The following is a 27,732-nucleotide window of genomic DNA, read 5'->3' on the forward strand; positions in this document are numbered from 1 at the left end:
TACTCGTAGGCTTGGACTACCGTACCGTCTCCGACCTTGTGGTTTGTTTTTATCTCAGCGATTCTTCGAATGCGCTGAAATTATTTTCGTTCACTGTTTCGTCCCAGTCGTTCACCCCGTACCTCCTTGTTTAATATCTGTACTCACAAAAAAAAAACAAAAAAAAAAACATTTTTTTCCTTCCCGGGTCTTATTCGTTTATGTGTTCTTTTTGTTCGTTCGTTCTTCGTTCGCGATCACGCGGTTAGAAATGTATAATCTCTCCCCTGAACAACTATTTTCTCTCATATATTATAACACCCTTTTCTTCTTTTCCTACAAAAGGATGCTTTCGTCTTGCTCACCAAATCTATTCATTCCAAAAAATATATATAATACCATCTCTTACAGTTCCTCCTTTCTACATTCCCTAAACTATCCAGAACTCCATCCCTCCTCCAGTGTCCTCAAACGTATTTTTGACTCGAAGGTCTCAAACTCATTTTGCAAAAAATGTTCGTTTCCCATGAATCGTACACTTTTCAAAATCCAATCTCACCCCTCCCCTCCAAATCCTCCCCATCACCCATCCCTTTCAAATCTCCCCCCTTGCCCCTTCCCTCCCCTCCCTCCTAAACTCCCCCCACACCCCTCCCCTCCGAGACTCTCCCTCGCTCCTCCCCTCCTAGACTCCCCTCTCACCCCTCCTCCTCAAAGCATCCTCCCTGCTTCTTCCTCCTTCCAACTTTCACCTTCATCTCCCCAAACCTTCTGCCTTGCTCTTCCCCCTCCTCAAATAACACCTCACTGTGCCTCACCCAATCTCCATCAAACCTTTTGTCCGCCCCATTCTTCCCTTTCTCCAAGCTATTCTGAAATCTCTGACACACCTTCAACAGCTCTCCCTACCTCTTCCTCCTCTTCCACATCTTACCCTACCCCTCCCCCCCCCCCCTGTTCTGGACCCGATGCTCCCCCTTCCTCTTCATTAACGGTATGGACCTCAAACATCCGGGGCCTTCACTCAAACTTGACTGACCTCTCCATACAGGTTGCTTCTGACAAACCAGATGTGATCTGCTTAACAGAAACTTTCCTCCTTCATGATGTCTCTGATGCCTTGGTATCTCTCCCAGGTTACTCCCTCCTCCGGTATGATAGACCTGAGCCTCGTCCTGGAGGTGGGGTTGCTATCTTTATAAAAAACTCTCTTCCTCACTCGCCCTCCACTGCCCTCTCTCCACCTCACCCCCAGGAATACCTTTGGCTAAGGCTTCCCCTCCGCTCCCACCTTTTGTTCATATGTGTGTTGTACCGTCCACCAATCAGCGATGACTCCATCATCTACATCTCACTGTCTGATAATATGGACCAACTTCTATCTACCCATCCCAACTCTCTCTTCCTCATATGTGGTGATTTCAATTGTCACCATGCCAGTTGGCTGGGTGTGGGTACCTCTCTCACCAGCCATGGCTCTTCAGCAAAGGACTTCTGCGACTCACTGGGACTGACACAATCTGTCAATTTCCCGACCCGGATCTCAGTCAACGGAGCATCTTCTCTTCTGGATTTGGTTATGACAAACTTCCCTGAAAATGTCTGCTGCTTTTCTTCTGCTCCAATCGGCTCATCTGATCATGTGCTTGTCAAAGTGGACATCTCTCTGACCATTCTCAGAGAGCCTCCTCAGCGTCGACGAGTCTGGCATTTCACTCAGGCCAACTGGCACGGTCTTCAAGCAGCCATCAATCATCTGGACTGGTCTCCCATCTCTACCGCCTCTGACATCAACTCATCCTGGGAATTCTTTCAAAGTAAATTGCTCTCTCTCATGCACAGATTTATACCATCTCGTCTTCAGTTGTCATACCCTTCCTCCCGTCCATGGTACACGGAATCTTGTGGTGAGGCTGTTGCCCTGAAACAACTTGCTTTCGTCTCCTGGAAAGCAAATCCAACGGAAGGAAATCTCATTTCCTTTCACAAAGCCCGAAACAAGTGTGTGTCCACCCTCAGGAGAGCCAGGAAACAATATCTCACCATTCTCAAGACCGAACTCTCTTATCTGTCTCCCTCTTCCAAATCCTGGTGGCGTCTGGTCAAATCTGTTTCTGGTGTTTGTTCCCCATCCATCCCCTCCCTCACCTCAAACGGCTTATCGGCTGACTCCGCACGTGAAAAAGCTGAATGCCTCAACTCTGTGTTTGCCTCTAAATCTTGTGTCCCAAACCCATCCCTCTCTGTACCCACCGTACCCAGTCGTACCCAGCTGCTCCTGGACTCTGTGTCCTTTCCTCCTGACAAGGTGGAAAAGTTTCTGGCAACCCTCGACTCTGATTCTGCAACTGGTCCTGACGGCATCAGCCCACGGGTCCTAAAATCATGTTCTTCTGCACTTTCACTCCCTCTTTCTGTTCTCTTCACCCTCTCTTTTGCTCAAGGTCATCTGCCATCTGCTTGGAAATCAGCCAACATCACCGCTTTGCACAAAAAAGGTGCAAAAACAGATCCCAGCAACTACAGACCAATCAGCCTTCTCCCAATTATCAGCAAAGTCATGGAATCCATCATTGCTTCAGATATTAAATCTTTCCTCTTCTCCAATGGCTTGATCTCTGATCATCAATTTGGTTTCAGACCTGGTCACTCTACTCTGGACATGCTGCTTCTGCTTTCTCAACAATGGATGGAGGTCCTCAACGCCAAACAGGAAATTAGAGCTGTCTCCCTTGACATTTCACGTGCCTTCGATACGGTCTGGCACCCTGCTCTGCTCTCCAAACTCTCCTCCTTTGGTATCCATGGAAATCTCCACGCATGGCTGGCGGACTTCCTCTCTGGTCGTAGTCAACGTGTGGCCCTGAATGGGTTTCTCTCATCTCCTCTTCCTGTTCAGGCTGGAGTTCCCCAAGGTAGTGTTCTGGGCCCTGTGCTTTTTCTGGTCTTCATCAATGATCTCTCTGACTCTCTTGAAAATCCTCTCTATCTCTTTGCTGACGACTCTACTCTCTGTCGCTCCATTCCTCATCCCTCAGATCGGCAGTCTGCAGCCTCCTCACTTTCTGCAGACCTGGTCAAAATCACAGACTGGTCAAACAAGTGGAACATGTCTTTCAATCCTGACAAATCTCACACTCTTACAATGTCTCTCCGAAAGGACCGACTGGACAACCCTCCCATCTACTTTCTCAACAATCCTCTCCAAGAAGTTCTGTCGCTCAAGCTTTTGGGTCTCACTATCTGCCATGATCTTTCTTGGGAAAACCACATTTCCAAGCTGGCCTCCAAAGCCAGTCGCCGACTGGGCATCCTCCGTCGTGCGAAGTCCTTCCTTGGCACACCTGAGCTCCTCACCACATACAAGGCTTTCATCCGCAGCTCAATGGAATACTGTTCCCCCCTCTGGGCTGGTGCTCCTGCCTCACACCTTGCTCGGCTTTACGCTGTTGAGGCCAAAGCTTTCAGAATCATTGGAATCTCCTGCGATGTAGTCAACGCCGAGGGCCTTTCACTCACTCACCGCAGGCAGGTTGGTGGTCTTTCTGTCTTCTACCGACTCCTCTCCGGCCTTGCTCCCCCAGCTCTCTCTGTGCTCTGTCCCCCAAATATTCCTTCAGGTCGCACAAGATCTGCCTGCAACCCTCTTCTGGTTAAACTGCCAAAGTCTAGGCTCTCTGCTCACCTTCACTCTTTCATTCCCCTTTTCTCCCGCCTCTGGAACAAACTCCCCCACTCCCTTCAATCCCACTCCTCCCTCCAGGTCTTTAAAACAGCTGTTCACCACCATCTCTTATCTTCCCCCATCGAAAACCTTGATCTTTTCTACCCCCGGTAATTCACCCCAGAGTCCTTGCAGTGTTCATATGTTTTAATCCTCTCCCACCTCCCCCCAAGTCCTCCCGATGTCCCTGCTCTCAAATGTTGTGTTTGTGTCCTTCCCCCTCTTCCCCCTCTCTTTTGTGTCCTTCCCCCTCTCTCCCCATCTTGTCTACCGCTCCCCTTGTTTTTTGTGTTTTGTGTGTCGGTTTGTCTTTTTGTGTGATTAATGTTAGCTCTTTCACGAGCCTCGATCTTGTATACAAAAAAAAAAAAAAAAAAAAAACTGCTACACAGCCGACACCACACGTGACAAAGCCGAATGCCTTAACTCTGTTTGCCTCAAAATCTTGGGCCCAACCCCATCTGTCTCTGTACCCACCTTACCCAGTCATACCCAGCTGCTCCTGGACTCTGTGTCCTTCTCTCCTGACAAGGTGGAGAAGTTTCTGTCAAGCCTCGACTCTGATTCTGCAACTGGACCAGACGGCATCAGCCCACGAGTCCTAAAATCCTGCTCTGTCACTCTATCTCACCCTCTCTCTGTTCTCTTCACCCTCTCCTTTGCTCAAGGTCATCTGCCATCTGCTTGGAAATCAGCCAACATTACCGCTTCACACAAAAAAGGTGCAAAAACTGATCCTTGCAACGACAACCAATCAGCCGGCTCCCAATAATCACCAAGGTCATGGACGCGATCATCACTTCTGACATCAAATCCTTCCTCTTCTCCAATGGCTTGATCTCGGATCATCAATTTGGATTCAGACCAGGTCATTCTACTCTGGACATGTTGCTTCTGCTGTCTCAACAATGGATGGAGGTCCTCAACACCAAACAGGAAATCAGAGCCGTCTCCCTTGACATATCTCGTGCCTTCGATACGGTCTGGCACCCCGACCTGCTCACCAAACTCTCCTCTTATGGTCCATGGAAACCTCCACGCATGGCTTGCGGACTTCCTCTCCGGTCGTAGTCAACCTGTGGCCCTGAATGGAATTTTCTCATTTCCCCTGCCTGTTCTGGCTGAAGTTCCCCAAGGCAGTGTTCTGGACCCTGTGCTTTTTCTGGTCTTCATCAATGATCTCTCCGACTCTCTGGAAAATCCTCTCTATCTCTTTACTGATGACTCCACTCTCTGCCGCTCCATGTCTCATGCCTCAGATCGGCAGTCTGCAGCTTCCTCGCTCCCTGCAGACCTGGACAAAATCACAGACTGGGCAAACAAGTGGAACATGTCTTTCAATCCTGACAAATCTCACACTCTTACTATGTCTCTCCGAAAAGACCGACTGGACAACCCTCCCATCTACTTTCTGAACAATCCTCTCCAAGAAGTTCTGTCACTCAAGCTTTTGGGTCTCACTATCTGCCATGATCTGTCCTGGGAAAACCACATTTCCAAGCAGGCCTCCAAAGCCAGTAGCCATATATACATATATTTCATATCAGCGCACACCCCCTGGCAAATGCAACCATCATACATTGTCCCCGAGTCAGCTATTTCTTATTACATGTTTGTTTAGATAGCACCACCCTGATCTAATTGCTTCAAGGGAATGGAAGAACCTTTCTGTCTATTTTAAATCTCCTTTATTTTTACTTTGAGTTTTATTTGAACTTCTTCTTTGTTCTCTGATCTTGTGGTGCTTAATTTGGTGAAGGAATCATGATAAGAATGATCCACAAAGGGTAGCAAGGCATGCTACTTGGTACATAGCTTTATTATGACAAGATGCAGAACAGGCTTGAGTTTCAGGGCGTTTCATCAAATTTTTACGCCATTATGCCCATTTTTGGACTTGGTAAATATCACACCTGAAGGGGACATGTACTTTTGCAATTGTTCTTCTTGTTTGATTTGTTCTCGATATGCCGCACGCTAATCGTGGACGAGGTAGCAGGACCGGGCCGCAGACACCGTCTTCCTGACTATTCTTCATGTGTTTTCTGACTTTCTTTTCCTAGGCACTCAACAACCTGCAATCCACGTACTCTGGATTCGGCATAGTGAGCAGCGACAATGTATTCAAGGTAAAGTGAGCAAAAAGGTAAAAGGTCATCGATTGAACTCATCTTGTATGTTTCATGAAGGGGCTCGGGCACATTATTACCTGTGATTGAATATCATGATCGTCATGACTTTACCGCATATTGCCACTGATTGTTTCGACCTTTATGTATTTGAGTGTGATGTGTTCAATTAAGTACACGATTTCGGTGTTTATCTCAAACCGGTCATGAACTTAAGACATTCGAACAACACACATTCAGACCAAACCACTCAACGACCACTCTCTCCCCAAACCCCTACACAAAACACCTGTTGATGGCTTCACCATTAAAACACACAGTTCACTACAATAGACATCAGCAGAATGTTTGACAACCCAAAACACTTACGCACAAACAAAATACTCAACACAAGCATCCACAACAACACCAAACACTGGCTTGCCAACCACAGTACCATCCACAACAACACCAAACACTGGCTTGCCAACCACAGTACCAATAACAACAACACAAAACACTGGCTTGCCAACCACAGTACTATCCACAACAACACCAAACACTGGCTTGTCAACCACAGTACCATAAACAACAACACCAAACACTGGCTTACCAACCACAGTACCTATCATACAGACTGTCAAACGTAACTTTTTACGCCAAGTCATCTCGCACACGATATTTTCCTGAAGGAGCAAGTCCATCAAGGCTCTGTCCTCTCCCCCACACTCTTTAATCTTTTCATGCATAACATTCCACAACCACCCGAGAACGTACAAATAGCCTCGTATGCGAATGACATGACCATTACCTAGTCCCATGGTGATGTCAACAGAGCGACAGCCCAACTTCAACCTTTCCTCAGCACCCTACTAACCTGGCTCACCATCAACAGACTCAAAATCAACGATCACTCTTCTAACAAATTACACCAAGGAGCATAGTACTGTACCACACATCACACTGAATGACATCCCTATCCCACACAAATATGAGATCACTTTTTAACACACCTTCACATCATCACAGGTTACACATTTCCAATACCCATCGAGCATGTACACACAGGAAACGATGTTAAAAATCAAAGACCACTTGGATTTGAGAGGTGCGTGGTTCCTTGCAGCTGCAAATGCCAACCCCATTCACCTGCACCACTGCATGTTCTACCACCACAGACCTCCACACACATTACGACTACACCACAATGACATCATTCAAAACATACCCCCCACCGATCAACGACAACTACAAAAAACATCCATACCCACATCACCATGAACACGATCAATAACCTGGGCACCAACAGTGCACTGGGCACCAACCCCCACCCATCGACGACGCAGAGAAATTACTCCCGAGGTCTGATCGTGTTATCGTGTTCACCTTTCACGCTTCAGCTGTGGACATCACCCACAACTTTTTCAGTGCAAACATTGACTCGACGACACCACTGAGGACACATGCAACCTCTGTCAGGCCCCCCCAGACACAATAAAAGATATTATGGAAGACTGCACGGTTCTTGCTCCACGAAGGCAAGAGCACAACATCTTAGAAGTGAGGGATCTCTGGGTTGCTCCCAGGACATCGATCGGTTATCTCATTTCCGTGGGCCTGTTCGGGCAGAACTGACTGGGGCTAATCAACAACTGCAACAACACGTTTTGTTGTCGTAGTGAGCATGTCATTGTGTGCGTGTCCGAAGGTATTGTTTGAATGAATGAATATGAACGTTTTTTAAGGCCATTTTTCCCCGCTAGAGCGGGGGTTAGCCTTACGGGCCCCATGACAATCATGGTTCCCTGTTTGAGGCAATGCTTTTATGGCCGGATGCCCTTCCTGACGCCAACCCTTAGTCGCCTCTTACGATGCGCAGGGATACGGTGTACCTATTCTAAACCGGGGTACACACCGTGATCATTCATCCCAGCAAGCTGGTACTCAAATTGCCGACCTCGGAAGGATGACAGGCTGAGTCAACCCCCCTGGTGTTAATTCAGCGATCGACCGGGATTCGAACCCAGGATCCTAGGATCCCAAGCCGGCACCCTAACCGCTAAGCCAACACCAGGCTTAATTGGTTGTCCGATGGTATTGTTTAATATGATTTAATTGATTGTATTTTTTTTTTCAATGTTATGTCGACCTTTCACTGCTCTCTTTCTTCCTTCAAACGCAAACTTCTCAAACTAATGCTTCACAGGTGTGCGACGAACCTCACCCACTGCTCGTCAAAGAGATGCTTCAGCATTGTGTCAATTCCAACATTGACGAAGCGTACAAGGTAATGGTGCTGTGTCCACGTGCCGAACGTATGTCCATATATGTGCAGGACTGCGTGCGGGTCCAGTTCAGGGATCATGCTATCGATTAGGGTGGGTGGGATCAAGATCCTTTTATGATACTGTTATTATTGTTTGTTCGAAAGAATTGTTCTGTTTTTGTTTCACATGGGGAGGGGAAGCGGCGTCGGATGTAGGAGTGTGCGTGTATACACAGTGACTTGCATTCAGTGTATTTCTCAGTGTCTAAAGGCCCACTAGGTTAGTGGCATGTTGTCACTGTCTTTAAAAAATGGAGGTTTACCCTCAGTTGGCAGAAACAGTGTGTCAGTAAACATGTAAACAATACTGTAATTTAATGCAAACTTGTTCGGGGGTTAAGAGGAGATACAAATGTGAACCTCATGGGTTATGTTCCTGTAACGTACTGTTTGGCCATTTGTTATGTTCCTGTAAGTTAGTTCGTCGGTATTCCCACATGCCCAAAAGAAGTACAGTGTTCGTTTTGGACAGATCATGGCACACTTATGGAAGCTCGGGTATTCGCCGGAGGACATCATCGGGAACGTGTTCAGAGTGTGCAAGACATTCCACATGGCGGAGTACTTGAAGCTCGAATTCATCAAGGTGTGTGTGTACGGTATATGTGTATATATACAGTATATGTGCATATACATATATACTGTATATGTAATTATGTATATACAGTGCATTCCGTAAGTATTGGAACAGTGAAGTCAAATTTGGATTAAGTATTGGAACAGTGAAGGCTACATACTCGATAAATTTGGATTTGAGAGCAAAAGATTCATACGAGGCAAGAGTACAGAAGGTCATGTTTTATTTCTTGGTATCTGTATGTACACATGTTTTACCATTGTAGAACAAGAGCAACTTTCTCATGTTTATTACATTTTATGTATACAGGGTGATTCACATACGACGTACTATTTTGTTTTTGAATAACTGTGTTGCGTGAACCGATTTACTTGTAATTTGCAGCACTTATAGACAAATGTTCCCCATTTATTATGTGAAAATTTCATTTAAAAAGAATTGATACAAATTTGGTGATTGGTCTCGATATGGCGGCCGTCATTTTTGATGATGGGAAACAGCCTGACCTCTTGCCATGACATGACATGTCGATTAACATGTCGATTAAATTGCTCTTAAACGTTGATAATTATGGAACCGGTCTTAGAGTCAGCTTTCGACTTTTCAGTAGCATAATGTAAAGAAAAAATCAGCAAGAATGGCAAGTTACAACAGTCAGGAGCGTGCAAAAGCTGCAACCTGGTATGAGGCCACAAAAGGCTTAATCGAAGTGAAACGACGTCTTCGAACGGAGTTTGGTCGAAGCTGGGTGCTGCCAAGCAATGCATCAATTCTGCGATGGCACACAAGTCTGATGGAAAGGGGCGATGTTCATGATTCCTTCTGGGAGATCACTGATGAAATGCGGCAGAAAACCATGCTCGAATACGAGCATAGACTGTTCCGAATGATCGAAAATGACGGCCGCCATATCGAGACCCATAACTAAATTTGTATCAATTATTTTTTAATGAAATGTTCACATAATAAATGGGGAACATTTGTCCATAAGTGCTGCAAATTACAAGTAAATCGGTTCACGCAACACAGAGTTATTCAAAAACAAAATAGTACGTCGTATGTGAATCACTATATATATATATATATATATATATATATATATATATATATATATATATATATATATATATATATATATATATATATATATATATATACATATACACACATACACACATACACACACACTACATAAGATGCCTGGGCAAAGCTCAGTATGTTTGGGGGGGTGGGGGGTTTGTGGGGGAGTGGATGGAATTGGGGGGAATGTGGAGGGGGTTGGTGAGAGGAGGGGTAGGGGGCATCGAGGTAGATGGAAAACATGGACATGGAAAACTATACAAGATGGAAAACAACCGACAGATAAAAAATAAAAAATAAATTTTTTTTGTATACAAGATCGAGGCTCGTGGAAGAGCTAACATAAATCACACAAAAAGTCAAACCGACACATAAAACACAAAATAAGTGGAGCGGTAGACAAGATGGGGAGAGGGGAAGGACACAAACACAACATTTGAAAGCAGGGACATCAAGAGAACTGTGGGAGGGAGAGGGCTTGGGGGGAGGTGGGAGAGGTATAAAACATATGGACACTGCAAGGACTTCCAGGAAAGAAGTTGGAATTTCAAAAAAGTGGATCTGGGGTGAATTAGCGGGTGTAGAAAAGATCAAGGTTTTCGATGGGGGAAGATAAGAGATGGTGGTGAACAGCTGTTTTAAAGACCTGGAGGTAGGAGTGGGATTGAAGGGAGTGGGGGAGTTTGTTCCAGAGGTGGGAGAAAAGGGGAACAAAGGAGTGAAGGTGAGCAGAGAGTCTTGATTTTGGCAGTTTAACCATAAGAGGGTTGCAGGCAGATCTTGTGCGACATGTAGGAATATTTGGGGGACAGACCACAGATAGAGCTGGGGGAGCAAGGCCGGAGAGGAGTCTGTAGAAGACAGAAAGACCACCAACCTGCCTAGTAGTGATGACTCCACTCTCTGCCACTCCATTCCTCATCCCTCAGATCGGCAGTCTGCAGCCTCCTCACTCTCTGCAGACTTGGACAAAATCGCAGACTGGTCAAACAAGTGGAACATGTCTTTCAATCCTGAAAAATCTCACACTCTTACTATGTCTCTCCGAAAAGACCGACTGGACAACCCTCCCATCTACTTTCTCAACAATCCTCTCCAAGAAGTTCTGTCACTCAAGCTTTTGGGTCTCACTATCTGCCATGATCTTTCTTGGGAAAACCACATTTCCAAACTGGCCTCCAAAGCCAGTCGCCGACTGGGCATCCTCCGTCGTGCGAAGTCCTTCTTTGGCACACCTGAGCTCCTCACCACATACAAGACTTTCATCCGCAGCTCAATGGAATACTGTTCCCCCCTCTGGGCTGGTGCTCCTGCCTCACACCGAGCTCGGCTTCACGCTGTTGAAACCAAAGCTTTCAGAATCATTGGAATCTCCTGCGATGAAACTAACTCCGAGGGCCTTTCACTTACTCACTGCAGGCAGGTAGGTGGTCTTTCCGTCTTCTACCGACTCCTCTCTGGCCTTGCCCCCCCCTCCCCCCCAGCTCTCTCTGTGCTCTGTCCCCCAAATATTCCTACAGGTCGCACAAGATCTGCCAGCAAACTTCTTATGGTTAAACTGCCAAAATCAAGACTCTCTGCTCACCTTCACTCTTTCATTCCTCTTTACTTAATCTCCCTCACTCTCTTCAATCCCACTCCTCCCTCCAGGTCTTTAAAACAGGTGTACACCACCATCTCTTATCTTCCCCCATCCAAAACCTTGACCTTTTCTGCCCCCGTTAATTCACCCCAGATCCACTTTTTTGAAATACCGACTTCTTTCCTGGAAGTCCTAGCAGTGTCCATATGTTTTATACCTCTCCCACCCACCTTCCCATGCCTCCTCCCCTCAAGCCCTCTACCTCCCACAGATCTCCCGATGTCCCTGCTCTCAAATGTTGTACTTATATGCTTCCCTCTCTTTCCCCATCTTGTCTCCCGCTCCCTTTATTATATTGTTGTGGATATGAGGATTGTGTTTTTTTTATGGTATAAGTACATTGTAAAATATCACCCTCCGTCCTCCAGTTGTGTATAAAGGTCAAAGTGCGTCCCGTAGTTAGGTCATATACAATCACGTTTAGCCAATCATAGATTCCCTGCTTGTTGGTAGTTATTTCCTTATTCTGTGTATTAGGCTAAGGCTTTGTCTTCCATTAATTGATACTCCATTGCACCGAATTCAAATGGATAGATCCCCTTTTATTCCCAAAGCCCCATTCCCAAAGCCTCGATTGCCAACTGCATTCGCCGCAGCTGCTGGGCGGTTTTCACCGCGACTCCATTAGCCACGAGGTGGGCTCGGAGAAGGAGGGGGAGGAGCCGCCAAATCCAGGGTGTGGCCCGCCCATCGTCATCAAAAGGGTGGAGCCAGCGAGCTCTGACCAGCCAACCAGGGCTGGGGAAATACCATCACGTGGCGCGGGTGGATCTAAAAGCACGTTATATAAGCGCGCGCGGAAGCCTTTGAGATGAGTTATGAGTTCTGGGTTCTGAGTACTAAGAGGTTCCAAGAAAGAGTTGCGCCAGAGACGGAGAGAGAGGAAGGGATCCCCACGGAGAGTTGCACCAGTTAAGCAGAAGAGTCCACCAGAGTCAAAGGTGGTGGAAGTTCTGAGTTCTAAGGAGCAGCTTTGGAGAGCGCACGGTGCACAGGAGGAGCTTCGCCGCGCAGTTTGGAACCGCGGCGGTTTGGCGTTCGCAGCTCGAATATTGACGACGGCTGTCCGCTTCCAGCCCGACCGATCCCCGCTGAACCTTCCTCTCCCGCCAAGCCATCCACCTCCAGCGATCTGTTCCTGCCTTCATTTCCCCATTCGTGTGAGTCTGCCTTTTGTTTGTTCTGTCCTGGGTATTAAGACTGTAATAGATAAGCTAGAATTTTCACTGTGTCCTTCTGGTCCGTCCCTCTTTCTGCATTATTTTATTATCCTTCCTTCTTCCTTGGTTTCTTTTGGTCCTGTAAATAGTAATAAATCATATTCGTATTTCAAACCTTTTTGCCTTCGTCTTCCTCTTCTTCACATCCGTGTCGTCTTTGTCTTTTCCCTCATTGAATATCTGTGGCACGATTTGGCCAACGTTTCAGGATCGGGTTAGTCTTGTTAACGGTTCGGGCCGCGGCTGCCATCCGCTCGGCAAATTAACATCCCAATCCGCGGTCACGAACGAAGCTGCTGCACCGGCCTTTCCGGAGGCCGCGGTGCAGCTTCAGGGACCACGTCGGTCAGCAATAATCGAGGGGACTAATCCCCCCTCAAAGGGGAACCATAGGCCGACGTTGGGTTCCGTAACGATACGTTTTATGCGTCGGATTTTTTTGTGTGATTAATGTTAGCTCTTACACGAGCCTCGATCTTGTATACAAAAAAAATCCCCAAAAAACAAAAACAACCTTTGCTTTACTTCCCGTCCTCTCGCTGCCTGTTTTGTGAACTTCTTCTTCTTCTTGCACATGGCATTTGTGAGCTGATATCTGTATTTATGTGAAAGAAAATACAAATGGCAGCCATTCCCAAATTTGCATCGGCCTTCGGTCTCCTTTGACAGGCAATGTTATCAGACGTTTCTCCTCAAGAATCCATGCTACTAGACGTATGAATCCATGACTCGATTTTACTTATTTTATTTTCATTTTCTCTCCCTGACCTTATCCTCCTCCCAGGAGATTGGTTTAACCCACATGAGAATCGTGGAGGGCGTCAACTCTCTGCTCCAAATGGCCGGCCTACTTGCACGTCTTTGTCAAAAAACCACTTGTGCCGAATCGATCTGAGAGGTTTCACCGATTACTGCATGGACTCCATCGTCGATCGCCGTCGGTGGAAACCCCTTTTGCTCCCTGGGGTTTGTGCCGGCAGGAACGCTTTGTTAAATGTAGCATAAGGAAGTCGTTTCTGTGAAGTACGTCGTTGCATGCGACTCGTGTCTGGAGAGATCCGCTAGCGGGGCTCGTGCGTCGTACGATGTGGCTCGGCGCACCGCCGCACGTGGCGTACCCTCTGGATTTCCACCTGGAGCCGCCTTGACCCTCCCGCCGTCTGGCTGGGAATGCCGTGGTGTTACCGCTTTAGTTAAACCACCACCACCACGGCGGCTGTTGTGGGATGAGCTGTTTGTAAGGAATTCAACACAAATAAAATCTCTTGGTGGAATTGCACTCGTTAGGGCTCGTCTCGTCAGCAAATCGAGTCCCTTTCCAGAATACGGTGCTGAATTTGCTGCGATTCAAATGTGCGTTTGGTCACATCTGATATTTGTGAGAATGCTGAAGTATTTTAACGTTGGCTTGTCCCCAGCACAGTGGGAGCTGGGTTATTACAAGCACGTGTGTTGGTGTTTGTGGGTGTGTGTCGTTGATTGTTATCTCCACATGAGGGTTTCAGAAGGTGGAAGGGAGACCTACCAGGTCCGTCCACATCTGCTTTGTATTCGATGTATGCTAATTGCTAAACAGCTAAAAAAAAATTTAAAAAAAAATTTAAATTGACAATTTTATACAACCTTGACCTTTGACCTTTTGACCTAAAAATAAATCTGCTTCTTGCTTTTGGTTGGTGAACCAATTTAGTGACCCAGCGTGCAAATTCGTAAAATTTCAGATTATTATTGATCATTTTATGTGACTGACTTTTGCCCTTTCGACCAAATTATTTTGTCTTCTCCATATTCTCATAAAGCTTTGTTGGAAATTTGATGACAAAAGCTCAAATGGTAAAGTTATGGCCTGGACAGACCCACACACACAGAAGTGAGTGTAAAAGCCTGCGTGGGGTACGGGCTATGACCAGATAGTCCTTGTTGCCGGTTACCAGGTCGGCCATGTGCACATGCTACTGCCGATGCAACATTTGCCTGTAGGCCGACTGTCAATTCATGCCTGGCTCCTTCCAAACGTGGAGGGAGTACAGTATTAACCGCCGACCGCCTTTCCAAAACATCTGACTGGATGTCCTCACACAGCACCTCAATCGGACGTCCTCATACAGTAACTCAATTGGACATCCTCATACAGTGCCTCAATCTGATCTCATACAGTACCTCAATCGTATGTCCTCACAGTACCTCAATCGTATGTCCTCACAGTACCTCAATCGGACGTCCTCATACAGTAACTCAATTGGACATCCTCATACAGTACCTCAATCTGATGTCTCATACAGTACCTCAATCGTATGTCCTCACAGTACCTCAATCGGACGTCCTCATACAGTAACTCAATTGGACAGCCTCATGCAGTACCTCAATCGTATTATCCTCACAGTACCTCAATCGGACGTCCTCATACAGTAACAATTGGACATCTTCATACAGTACCTCAATCGTATGTCCTCACAGTACCTCAATCGGACGTCCTCATACAGTAACTCAATTGGACAGCCTCATGCAGTACCTCAATCGTATGTCCTCACAGTACCTCAATCGGACGTCCTCATACAGTAACTCAATTGGACATCCTCATACAGTACCTCAATCGTATGTCCTCACAGTACCTCAATCGGACGTCCTCATACAGTAACAATTGGACATCTTCATACAGCACCTCAATCGTATGGCCTCACAGTACCTCAATCGGACGTCCTCATACAGTAACTCAATTGGACATCCTCATACAGTACCTCAATCTGATGTCTCATGCAGTACCTCAATCGTATGTCCTCACAGTACCTCAATCGGACGTCCTCATACAGTAACTCAATTGGACATCCTCATACAGTACCTCAATCTGATCTCATACAGTACCTCAATCGTATGTCCTCACAGTACCTCAATCGGACGTCCTCATACAGTAACTCAATTGGACATCCTCATACAGTACCTCAATCGTATGTCCTCACAGTACCTCAATCGGACGTCCTCATACAGTAACAATTGGACATCTTCATACAGCACGTCAATCGTATGGCCTCACAGTACCTCAATTGGACGTCCTCATACAGTAACTCAATTGGACATCCTCATACAGTAACTCAATTGGACATCCTCATACAGTACCTCAATCTGATGGCCTCACAATACCTCATTCTGATGTCCTCATACAGTACCTCATTCTGATGTCCTCATACAGTACCTCCCAAAGGAGGTGTAAAAGCTGGCGAATCACCAGCATCAGCTTTCAAAGGAAATGGAGGAGGCACAGACCCATCACCAGAAGATAACTAGATGGTATTCATAGAATACTTAACCTGCGCAGTCAACTTGGTGCGATCCAACTCTTCTGTTTTGGAAGGGGGTTTTTTTTTCTTTGACCCAATATGGCGGCCAGACCACGTGAGTGTTTACATCATAAATTTATAATCTCTAATATAATTAATTGTTGCATAGATCACGCTCAATGAATTTCAAACTGATCAGACTAAGCGTTGTCCCATCAAATTATTACGTCATAATCACAAATCCTCACATTACCAAATACGACACAAATGACGTCATCGTTAACACCTATTCCCCATATGGGGAATGATCTTTCTTTACAATGATCCAGGTTTCAATTTTTCTCATGAGTGGTTTTGGATAAAGAGGTGTAACGTTTTTGTTTTTTCCAGGATGGTGCCTGTACCACGTGACCTATGACGTCATAATTATCATTAAAATATTCTACAGTAGGAGGTGCTCCTATGGTACAAATTTCGTGTCCATCGGACTAACAGTTGCAGAGGATTTTATTTTTCATACTGATCAGATCAAGCGTTGTACTTGAATAATCATGACGTCATAATGAAAGCACCGATGAAGTCGTCGTCATCACATCTGATTCCACATGGTGAGTGCTTGGCAATGAGCCATGTTTCACCTTTTTCCATTGAGCAGTTTGGGAGGGATCGAGGTGTAACGTTTTTCCAAGATGGCGTCCGTAGCACGTGATCTGTCAATCGCACCAACGGTTGCTGAGAAAGTGAATTTTCAAAGTGCAGACACGCACACATGCGCGACACACACACACACACGCGCGCGACACACACACGTGCGACACACACACGCGCGACACACACACGCGCGCGACACACACACGCGACACACACACACGCGACATACACATACGCGACGCACACATGACACACGACACACACACGTGACACACATACATATACACACACATTTACACATGCACACACACACATGCGACACATTTACACACACACGCGCGCGACACACACACACGCGACATACACATACGCGACGCACACATGACACACGACACACACACGCGCGCCACACACACACGCGACATACACATACGCGACGCACACATGACACACCACACACACATGCGACACATTTACACACATGCGACACACACACGACACATATGCGACACACACACGCGCGCGACACACACACACGCCTAAACCTGCTTTTGGCTTCGCGAGCGCAGGTATTATGAGGATCCCACTATTGAATCCAGGAACGGGGCTGGAAGATCCGTAACACGTTCCTCCAACAATTCATCATCGACTGAATGTTCCCAAAGCAGAGAATCACCTTCCTCCAAGTTAGCACCGGCAGTACCCACAGTACCCACAACAGCACCGACAAGATTCACAGAACCAGCAACAACAGTCGTCACAACGCATTATCATCAGTCGTAATAGTAGTGGTAGCATCAACCACGGGAGAAACAGCACCATCATACTTCTCACGATATTCCGAAGATTCCAGTGAAGGTAAAGCTAAAGGTTCGGTTATTACCGCCAGAAGGATCCCGCCCACGGAGTGGATGAGGATCCTGGTCAAGGCATGGGAGGAGCTTGATGCCGTTAAACCACACCTCTTAAAATGAGTTGTAGAAGAAGAAGAAGAAATGCCATGATGGATTGATGGAAGAGGAATGTAAAGTCATGATGGGCCAAATAGCCTTCTCTTGCCCTCGGTATCCTTAAGATATTTTCCAAACGAATTTTTTCCATAACATCGATTAAAAAAAAATTCCGGTGGGAATCTCATTTGACCTTAGAAAGAATAATTAACATAAGTCTCGGTGTGTTCAGCTGTCTATGTACGATCGTGCTTGACCTCGAGTAATAGGCCCACGTGGAGGTGAGTGACGTTTCGGAGACGCACCACGTGATGTGCGGCGCATGCGCAGTGCACGCACAGTCGCGGCCTTCGGACTGTCTGTGTGTATGTGTGACGGACTGACGGTCCGTGTTTCACACCGATAAACGGTCCCTTGACGTGAATCCAGCGCCGTTTCCTCTTCCCCTGCCGCATCCAGAGACGTTCCCGCGATGTCTGCCTCTTCGAAAGACACAGCACAAGCCGCAGCGGACGCGGATATGGAGGGTACGGGCCGGGTGCGGACACGGATGAATCATTAGGGGTGTTATGATGTGGTTTGGGGTTTGATTTGTGGATTCCAAGTATGAGGACATCAGATGGAGGTACAGTATGAGATCAGATTGAGGTACAGTATGAGGACATCAGATCGAGGTACAGTATGAGGACATCAGATGGAGGTACAGTATGAGGACATCAGATCGAGGTACAGTATGAGGACATCAGATCGAGGTACAGTATGACTATGAGGCCATCAGATTGAGGTACAGTATGAGATATCAGATTGAGGTACAGTATGAGGACATCAGATCGAGGTACAGTATGAGGACATCAGATCGAGGTACAGTATGAGGACATCAGATCGAGTTACAGTATGACTATGAGGCCATCAGATTGAGGTACAGTATGAGATATCAGATTGAGGTACAGTATGAGGACATCAGATCGAGGTACAGTATGAGGACATCAGATCGAGGTACAGTATGAGGACATCAGATCGAGGTACAGTATGACTATGAGGCCATCAGATTGAGGTACAGTATGAGATATCAGATTGAGGTACAGTATGAGGACATCTGATCGAGGTACAGTATGAGGACATCAGATCGAGGTACAGTATGAGGCCATCAGATTGAGGTGCAGTATGAGGCCATCAGATTGAGGTACAGTATGAGATCAGATTGAGATACAGTATATGGACATCAGATGGAGGTACAGTATGAGGACATCAGATGGATGTACAGTATGAGGACATCAGATGGAGGTACAGTTTGAGGACATCAGATGGGGGTACAGTATGAGGACATCAGATGGAGGTACAGTATGAGGACATCAGATGGAAGTACAGTATGAGACATAAGATTGAGGTACAGTATGAGGACATCAGATTGAGCTACAGTATGAGGACATCAGATTGAGCTACAGTACGAGGACATCAGATTGAGGTACAGTATGAGGACATCAGATTGAGGTACAGTATGAGGACATCAGATTGAGGTACAGTATGAGGACATCAGATTGAGGTACAGTATGAGGACATCAGATTGAGGTACAGTATGAGACATCAGATGGAGGTACAGTATGAGGACATCAGATGGAGGTACAGTATGATACATAAGATTGAGGTACAGTATGAGGCCATCAAATCGAGGTACAGTTTGAGGACATCAGATTGAGGTACAGTATGAGGCCATCAGATTGAGGTACAGTATGAGGCCATCAGATTGAGGTACAGTATGAGGCCATCAGATTGAGGTACAGTCTGAGGACATCAGATTGAGGTACAGTATGAGGCCATCAAATTGAGGTACAGTATGAGGATATCAATTGTACTGTATGAGGACATCCGATTGAGGTACTGTATGAGTACATCTGAGTAAGGTGCTGCATTGTAATTGGGGACATCTTATTGAGGTGCTGTATTGTAATTAGGGACATCCAATTGAGGTACTGCATTAATTGGGGATATTCAGTTGAGGAACTGTGTTGGGGATATCCGATTGAGGTACGGTATTGTAATCGGGGAAATCCAGTTGAGGTGCTGTATTGAAGACATCGGATTAAGGCCTTGTATTGGAGACATCACAATGAGGCATTGTATCGGAGACATCAGATTCACGCGTTGCATTGGAGACATCGGATTGAGGTGTTGTATTGGAGACATCGCATTGAGGAGTTTTATTGGAGACATCGGATTAAGGCGTTGTATTGGGGACGTGGGATTGAGGGGTTGTATTGGAGACATCGGATTGAGGAGTTTTATTGGAGACATCGGATTGAGACGTTGTATTGGGGACTTGGGATTGAGGGGTTGTATTGGAGACATCGGATTGAGGCATTGTATTGGAGATATCGGATTACGGCGTTGTATTGGAGATATCGGATTACGGCGTTGTATTGGGGACATCGGATTGAGGCGTTGTATTGGGGACATCGGATTGAGGCGTTGTATTGGAGACATCGGATTAAGGCGTTGTTTTGGGGACATCGGATTAAGGCGTTGTATTTTGAGACATCAGATTACTGCGTTGTATTGGAGACATCAGATTAAGGCGTTGTATTGGGGACATCGAATTGAGGCGTTGTATTTGAGACATCGGATTATGGCGTTGTATTGGAGACATCGAATTGAGGCGTTGTATTTGAGACATCGGATTACGGCGTTGTATTGGAGACATCGGATTACGGTGTTGTATTGGAGACATCGGATTACGGTGTTGCATTGGAGACATCGGATTACGGCGTTGCATTTGAGACATCGGATTACGGCGTTGCATTGAAGACGTCAGATTACGGCGTTGTATTTGAGACATCGGATTACGGCGTTGTATTGGAGATATCGGATTACGGTGTTGCATTGGAGACATCGGATTACGGCGTTGTATTTGAGACATCGGATTACGGCGTTGCATTGGAGACATCAGATTACGGCGTTGTATTTGAGACATCGGATTACGGCGTTGTATTGGAGATATCGGATTAAAGCGTTGTATTGGGGACATCGGATTACGGCGTTGTATTTGAGACATCGGATTACGGCATTGTATTGGAGACATCAGATTACGGCGTTGTATTGGAGACATCGGTGTCGTGAAAATCAAGCTCAGACACGACTTGACCTCTGGGTAGGTTTAATATCATTTAGATCTGCAGTACATCCTGTAAGAATACATGCATGCAACAGGCATTAAAATCAGAGCATTTCATGAGCAGCAATGGTTGATTCAATATAACAATGGATAGCGCAGCGCATTGTCAGCGCAGCATTTGGGGGCGTACATACCATTCAAACTACAGGACTATGTCACAGTGAGTTCCGCTGGAGTGTCCGCGCGCCCCGGTTGTCCCGGGTCTTATAGACGCCCCTTCCGTAGCGAGCACCCCTGGGTTCACCTTGGTATAATTTCACTACAATCGGATTACGGTGTTGCATTGGAGACATCGGATTACGGCGTTGTATTGGAGACATCGGATTACGGTGTTGCATTGGAGACATCGGATTACGGCGTTGTATTTGAGACATCGGATTACGGCGTTGCATTGGAGACATCAGATTACGGCGTTGTATTTGAGACATCGGATTACGGCGTTGTATTTGAGATATCGGATTAAAGCGTTGTATTGGGGACATCGGATTACGGCGTTGTATTTGAGACATCGGATTACGGCGTTGTATTGGAGACATCGGATTGAGGCGTTGTATTGGAGATATCGGATTACGGCGTTGTATTGGAGATATCGGATTAAGGCGTTGTTTTGGGGACATCGGATTAAGGCGTTGTATTTTGAGACATCAGATTACGGCGTTGTATTGGGGACATCGAATTGAGGCGTTGTATTTGAGACATCGGATTACGGCGTTGTATTGGAGACATCGGATTGAGGCGTTGTATTGGAGATATCGGATTACGGCGTTGTATTGGAGATATCGGATTAAGGCGTTGTTTTGGGGACATCGGATTAAGGCGTTGTATTTTGAGACATCGGATTACGGCGTTGTATTGGAGACATCGGATTGAGGCGTTGTATTGGAGATATCGGATTACGGCGTTGTATTGGAGATATCGGATTAATAATAATAATAATAATGCATTTATTTTATATAGCGCTTTTCAGGAAGCCCAAAGACGCTTTGACAGAGTGCAAAACATAACGCATAGCAAAACATAAAGACAATTGCAAAAAAAGAAGAATCAATAGGGAAATATTCAAAGCACAAAGGAGGGAGAAGGAGAGGAGATAGTCAGGGGTTAGATGCTGTGGGTTAAATGTTGAATGCAGTGTTGAACAGGTGGGTCTTGAGTGATGTTTTGAATGTGGTGAGTGAGGAGGAGTCTCTGATGGTGTGAGGTAGCGAGTTCCAGAGGGTGGGAGCAGCGATGGAGAAGGCCCTGTCCCCCCAGGATCTAAATTTGGTCCGGATGGGGGGGGTCAGGAGGTTGGTACCAGCAGAGCGGAGGTTGCGGGTGGGAGTGTGTCTGGAGAGGAGGTCAGCCAGGTAGGATGGGGCCAGGTTATGGAGGGCTTTGTAGGTCAAGAGGAGGATTTTGTACTGGATTCTCTGGGAGATGGGGAGCCAGTGAAGCTTGTAAAGGACGGGGGTGATGTGGTCACGGGTCCGGGAATGGGTGAGTAGACGGGCAGCGGAGTTCTGAATGTATTGGAGTTTATTGGTGATTGTTGAGGGTGAACCATAAAGGAGGCTATTGCAGTAGTCCAGACGGGAAGTGATGAAGGCGTGGATGAGGGTTTCTGCAGCCACAGAGGAGAGGGATGGACGGAGACGGGCGATGTTTTTCAGGTGGAAGAAGGCTGTCTTTGTGATCTGTTTAGTGTATTTGTCGAAGGAGAGGGTTTGGTCAAAGATGATGCCAAGATTCCGGATGTGAGGGGAGGTGGACACTGGGAAACCGTCGATGTTGAGGGCAAAGTTATGGGTGGACTTGGTGAGCGTTTTTGGGCCAATGATGATTATTTCAGATTTATCACAGTTAAGTTTGAGGAAGTTGATTTGAAGCCAGGATTTTATTTCAGTGATGCAGTTTGTCAGGATAGAGTGGGTGGCGGTGGAGATGGACTTGGTGGAGATGAAAAGCTGGATGTCATCGGCGAAGCAGTGGAATTGTTTATGGCGTTGATTGGGGATTAAGGATTTTAAGAAGTGGATTAAGGCGTTGTTTTGGGCACATCGGATTAAGGCGTTGTTTTGGGGACATCGGATTAAGGCGTTGTATTTTGAGACATCAGATTACGGCGTTGTATTGGAGACATCAGATTAAGGCGTTGTATTGGGGACATCGGATTACGGCGTTGTATTTGAGACATCGGATTACGGCGTTGTATTGGAGACATCGGATTGAGGCGTTGTATTGGAGATATCGGATTACGGCGTTGTATTGGAGATATCGGATTAAGGCGTTGTTTTGGGGACATCGGATTAAGGCGTTGTATTTTGAGACATCGGATTACGGCGTTGTATTTGAGACATCGGATTAAGGCGATGTTTTGGGGACATCAGATTACGGCGTTGTATTGGAGATATCGGATTAAGGCGTTGTTTTGGGGACATCGGATTAAGGCGTTGTATTTTGAGACATCAGATTACGGCGTTGTATTGGAGATATCGGATTAAGGCGTTGTATTGGGGACATCGAATTGAGGCGTTGTATTTTAAGACATCAGATTATGGCGTTGTATTGGAGACATCGGATTACGGCGTTGTATTGGAGACATCGGATTACGGTGTTGCATTGGAGACATCGGATTATGGCGTTGTATTTGAGACATCGGATTACGGCGTTGTATTTGAGACATCGGATTACGGCGTTGTATTGGAGACATCGGATTGAGGCGTTGTATTGGAGATATCGGATTACGGCGTTGTATTGGAGACATCGGATTACGGCGTTGCATTGGAGACATCGGATTACGGCGTTGCATTTGAGACATCGGATTACGGCGTTGTATTGGAGATATCGGATTGAGGCGTTGTATTGGAGACATCGGATTGAGGCGTTGTATTGGAGACATCAGATTACGGCGTTGTATTGGAGATATCGGATTAGGGCGTTGTATTGGGGACATCGAATTGAGGCGTTGTATTGGAGACATCGGATTAAGGCGTTGTATTGGAGACATCGGATTAAGGCGTTGTATTGGGGACATCGGATTAAGGCGTTGTATTGGAGACATCGGATTAAGGCGTTGTATTGGGGACATCGGATTAAGGCGTTGTATTGGGGACATCGGATTGAGGCGTTGTATTGGAGACATCGGATTGAGGCGTTGTATTGGAGACATCGGATTAAGGCGTTGTATTGGAGATATCGGATTACGGCGTTGTATTGGAGACATCGGATTACGGTGTTGCATTGGAGACATCGGATTACGGCGTTGTATTGGAGACATCGGATCACAGCGTTGTATTGAAGACATGGGATCACGGCGTTGTATTGGAGACATCAGATTTTTTTTGGGGATACAAAATGGAGGTTCATGTGAGAGCTAACATTTTTTTTTATTTTTTTTTTTATACAGATTCGAGGCTTGTGAAAGAGCTAACGTTTATCAAAGAAACAAATCAAACAAACAAGCAAACAAAGTATATAAAAAGGGGAGCGGTCGACAAGATGGGGAGAGAAGGGGAGGAAGCACACAAACAACATTTGAGAGCAGGGACATCGGGAGATGTGTGGGAGGGAGAGGGCCTGGGGGGGGGGGGGCAGGATAGGTATAAAACGCAAGGACACCAAGGACTTCCAGGAAAGAAGACAAAAGTCACCTCAAAAAAGTGGATTTTGGGGTGAAATTAGCGGGGGTAGAAAAGATCAAGATTTTGGATTGGGGAAGATAAGAGATGGTGGTGAACAGCCGTTTTAAAGACCTGGAGGGAGGAGTGGGATTGAAGAGAGTGAGGGAGTTTGTTCCAGAGGCGGGAGAAAAGAGGAATGAAGGAGTGAAGGTGAGCAGAGAGTCTTGATTTTGGCAGTTTAACCATAAGAGGGGTTGCAGGCAGATCTTGTGCGACCTGCAGGAATATTTGGGGGACAGAGCCCAGAGAGAGCTGGGGGAGCAAGGCCGGAGAGGAGTCGGTAGAAGACGGAAAGACCACCAACCTGCCTGCGGTGAGTAAGTGAAAGGCCCTCGGAGATAGCGTCATCACGGAAGATTCCAATGATTCTGAACGCTTTGGTTTCAACAGCGTGAACACGAGCTGGGTGTGAGGCAGGAGCACCAGCCCTGCCTGTTTACCAGCCCTGTTCATTCATGAACATTAATGACAAGAAAACATAAACAGACACATAAAGCAGATAATATAGAGAGTGGGAGACAAGATGGGAAGAGAGAGGGAAGCACACAGGTACAACAGTTGAGAACACGGACATCGGGAGATCTGTGGGACGGAGAGAGCTTGGGGGGGGGGGGGGGGTGGTGGGGTGTTGTGGGGGGAGGTTGGGAGGGGTATAAATCAAATGGACACTGCTAGGACTTCCAGGAAAGAAGTAGGTATTTCAAAAAAGTGGATCTGGGGTGAATTAACGGGGGCAGAAAAGATCAAGGTTTTTGGATGGGGGAAGATAAGAGATGGTGGTTTACAGCTGTTTTAAAGACCTGGAGGGCGGAGCGGGATTGAGGAGAGTGTGGGAGTCTGTTCCAGAGGCGGGAGAAAAGAGGAATGAAGGAGTGAAGTTGAGCAGAGAGTCTTGATTTTGGCAGTTTCACCAAAAGAGGGTTGCTGGCAGATTTTGTGCATCCTGCAGGAATATTTGGGGGACAGAGCCCAGAGAGAGCTGGCGGAGCTAAGCCGGAGAGGAGTCTGTAGAAGACAGAAAGACCACCTACCTGCCTGCGGTTAGTGCGTGAAAGGCCCGCAGAGTCAGCTTCATCGCGGGAGATACCAATGATCCTGAAAGGTTTGGTTTCTACAGCGTGAAGCCGAGCTAGGTGTGATTCAGGAGCACCAGCCCAGAGGGGAGAGTAGTACTCCATCAAGCTGCAGATGAAAGCCTTGTATGTATTGAGGAGCTCAGGTGTGCTAAGAAAGGACTTCACACGACGGAGAATGCCCAGTCGGCGACTGGCTTTGGAGGCCAGCTTGGAAATGTGGTTTTCCCTGGAAAGAGCATGGCAGATAGTGAGACCCAAAAGATTGAACGACAGAACTTCTTGGAGAGGATCGTTGAGAAAGTAGATGGGAGGGTTTTCCAGACGGTCTTTTTGGAGAGACATCGTGAGAGTGTGAGATTTGTTAGGATTGAAAGACATGTTCCACTTGTTTGACCAGTCTGTGATTTTGTCCATGTCTTCAGAGAGTGAGGAGGCTGCTGCCTGCCGATCTGAGGGATGAGGTATGGAGCGGCGAAGAGTGGTGTCATCATCAAAGAGATAGAGAGGATTTTCCAAAGAGTCGGAGAGATCATTGACGAAGACCAGAAAATGCCCAGGGCCCAGAACACTGCCTTGAGGAAATCCAGCCTGAACAGGAGTGGGAGATGAGAGAAATCCTTTCAGGGCCACACGTTGACTGTGACCGGTGAGGAAGTCCGCAAGCCATGCGTGGAGGTTTCAATGGATACCATAAGAGGAGAGTTTGGTGAGCAGGTTGGAGTGCCAGACCATATCGAAGGCACGTGATATGTCAAGGGAGACAGCACTGATTTCTGTTTGCCATTGAGGACCTCCATCCATTGTTGAGACAGCAGAAGCATCATGTCCAGAGTAGAATGACCTGGTCTGAATCCAAATTGATGATCCGAGATCAAGCCATTGGAGAAGAAGAAGGATTTGTTTTCCGAAGCCATGATGGATTCTATGACTTTGCTGATGATTGGGAGCAGGCTGATTGGTCTGTAGTTGCAAGGATCTGTTTTTGCACCTTTTTTGTGTAAAGCGGTAATGTTTGTTGATTTCCAAGATGCTGGCAGATGACCTTGAGCAAAAGAGCGGGTGAAAAGAACAGACAGAGGGTGAGATAGAGCAGCAGAGCAGGATTTTAGGACCCGTGGGCTGATGCCGTCTGGTCCAGTTACAGAATGAGAGTCGAGGTTTGACAGAAACTTCTCCACCTTGTCAGTAGAAAAGGACACCGTCCAGGAGCAGCTGGGTACGACTGGGTACGGTGGGTACAGAGAGCGATGGGTTTTGGACACAATATTTTGAGGCAAAGACAGTGTAATGAATGATGGAGTAGCCCTTGGTCAATATCAGGCTTTATTAAATTTGAATCAAGCAGGATCTAAGAAACACATGCAAATACAACAAGAGTATATTAAAGCTAATAGATTCATGAATATTAAGCAAGGCTATACAATCAAGCCATCTCACAGAGTACTCTATCTCAATGTTACGAGCATGAATCATTGTCTGACTTCAGCTCACAGCAGACCAAGTCTCGCCCGAGCATTAGCATGGTCAGATATTAAATAGCCTCAAGCCTCGAGTTGCCGACACCTTCAATTGCTCTTCTTCTTCACAATCACCACACACAGATTTGATGCATTCAGATTTTTCACGTGTGGAGTCAGCTGTGTAGCCGTTTGAAGTAAGGGAGGGGATGGAGGGGGAACAAACACCAGAAACAGATTGACCAGACGCCACCAGGATTTGGAGTAGGGAGACAGGTACCATGGAGTTCAGTCTTGAGACAACAACAACAACAACTTGCATTTAAAGGCCATTTTCCCTGCTAGAGTGGGGGTAAGCCTTGTGGTCCCCATGACAATCTTCTCCATCTTGCCCTATTTTCTGCATCTCTCCTTGTTAACCCCCTTGCCTGCATTTCTTCTTCCACCATCTTCAGCCAAGTCTTTCTCGGTCTTCCCCGTCCTCTACTTCCTTCTACATTCATTTCCATCACTCTTCTCAACCAGTGACTTTCATCCTTCCTCAACACATGACCAAACCATCTCAACCTGTTCCTCTTCACAACATCAATCACAGGCTCTATTCCCATCATTTTTCGCAATTCATCATTTGTCTTCCTCTCTCTCAATGATACTCCGCACATCCATCAAACCATTCGCATTTCCACCCTTTCCAACCTTCGTTGCTGTTCTACGTTCATTACCCATGTCTCGCAACCATAAATCATAACACGTCTCACACATGCAGCATACACCTTTCCCTTCAGCTTCAACGACAATCCCCTCCTCATCAGCACGCCACTCAGTTCCCGAAACTT

The 27,732-nt window shown here is 46.5% G+C and overlaps 2 protein-coding genes across 6 annotated transcripts in view; both read left to right on the top strand.

Moving 5' to 3' along the window:
• Nucleotides 1–13,935, top strand: part of RFC2 (replication factor C subunit 2) — a 45,261-nt gene extending 31,326 nt beyond the window's left edge. For both annotated transcript variants that reach the window (XM_068119563.2, XM_068119564.2), the window contains 4 exons: nucleotides 5,767–5,832; nucleotides 8,018–8,098; nucleotides 8,610–8,723; nucleotides 13,441–13,935. In XM_068119563.2, the coding sequence (XP_067975664.1) occupies nucleotides 5,767–5,832; nucleotides 8,018–8,098; nucleotides 8,610–8,723; nucleotides 13,441–13,551 (372 nt within the window). In that variant the 3' untranslated portion in view covers nucleotides 13,552–13,935. The remainder of the gene's footprint in view (nucleotides 1–5,766; nucleotides 5,833–8,017; nucleotides 8,099–8,609; nucleotides 8,724–13,440) is intronic.
• Nucleotides 13,936–17,833: 3,898 nt separating this feature from the next.
• Nucleotides 17,834–27,732, top strand: part of RABEP1 (rabaptin, RAB GTPase binding effector protein 1) — a 102,029-nt gene continuing 92,130 nt past the window's right edge. For 2 of the 4 annotated variants that reach the window (XM_068119570.2, XM_068119572.2), the window contains exon 1: nucleotides 17,858–18,059. In XM_068119570.2, the coding sequence (XP_067975671.2) occupies nucleotides 18,005–18,059 (55 nt within the window). In that variant the 5' untranslated portion in view covers nucleotides 17,858–18,004. Of the gene's footprint in view, nucleotides 18,060–27,732 lie in introns of all 4 variants that reach the window. The other 2 variants (XM_078779579.1, XM_068119571.2) reach the window with 2 other exon arrangements.

This window comes from Myxine glutinosa, chromosome 6, assembly GCF_964187855.1.
Source record: "Myxine glutinosa chromosome 6, kmMyxGlut1.1, whole genome shotgun sequence".
NCBI classification, from domain to species: domain Eukaryota; kingdom Metazoa; phylum Chordata; class Myxini; order Myxiniformes; family Myxinidae; genus Myxine; species Myxine glutinosa.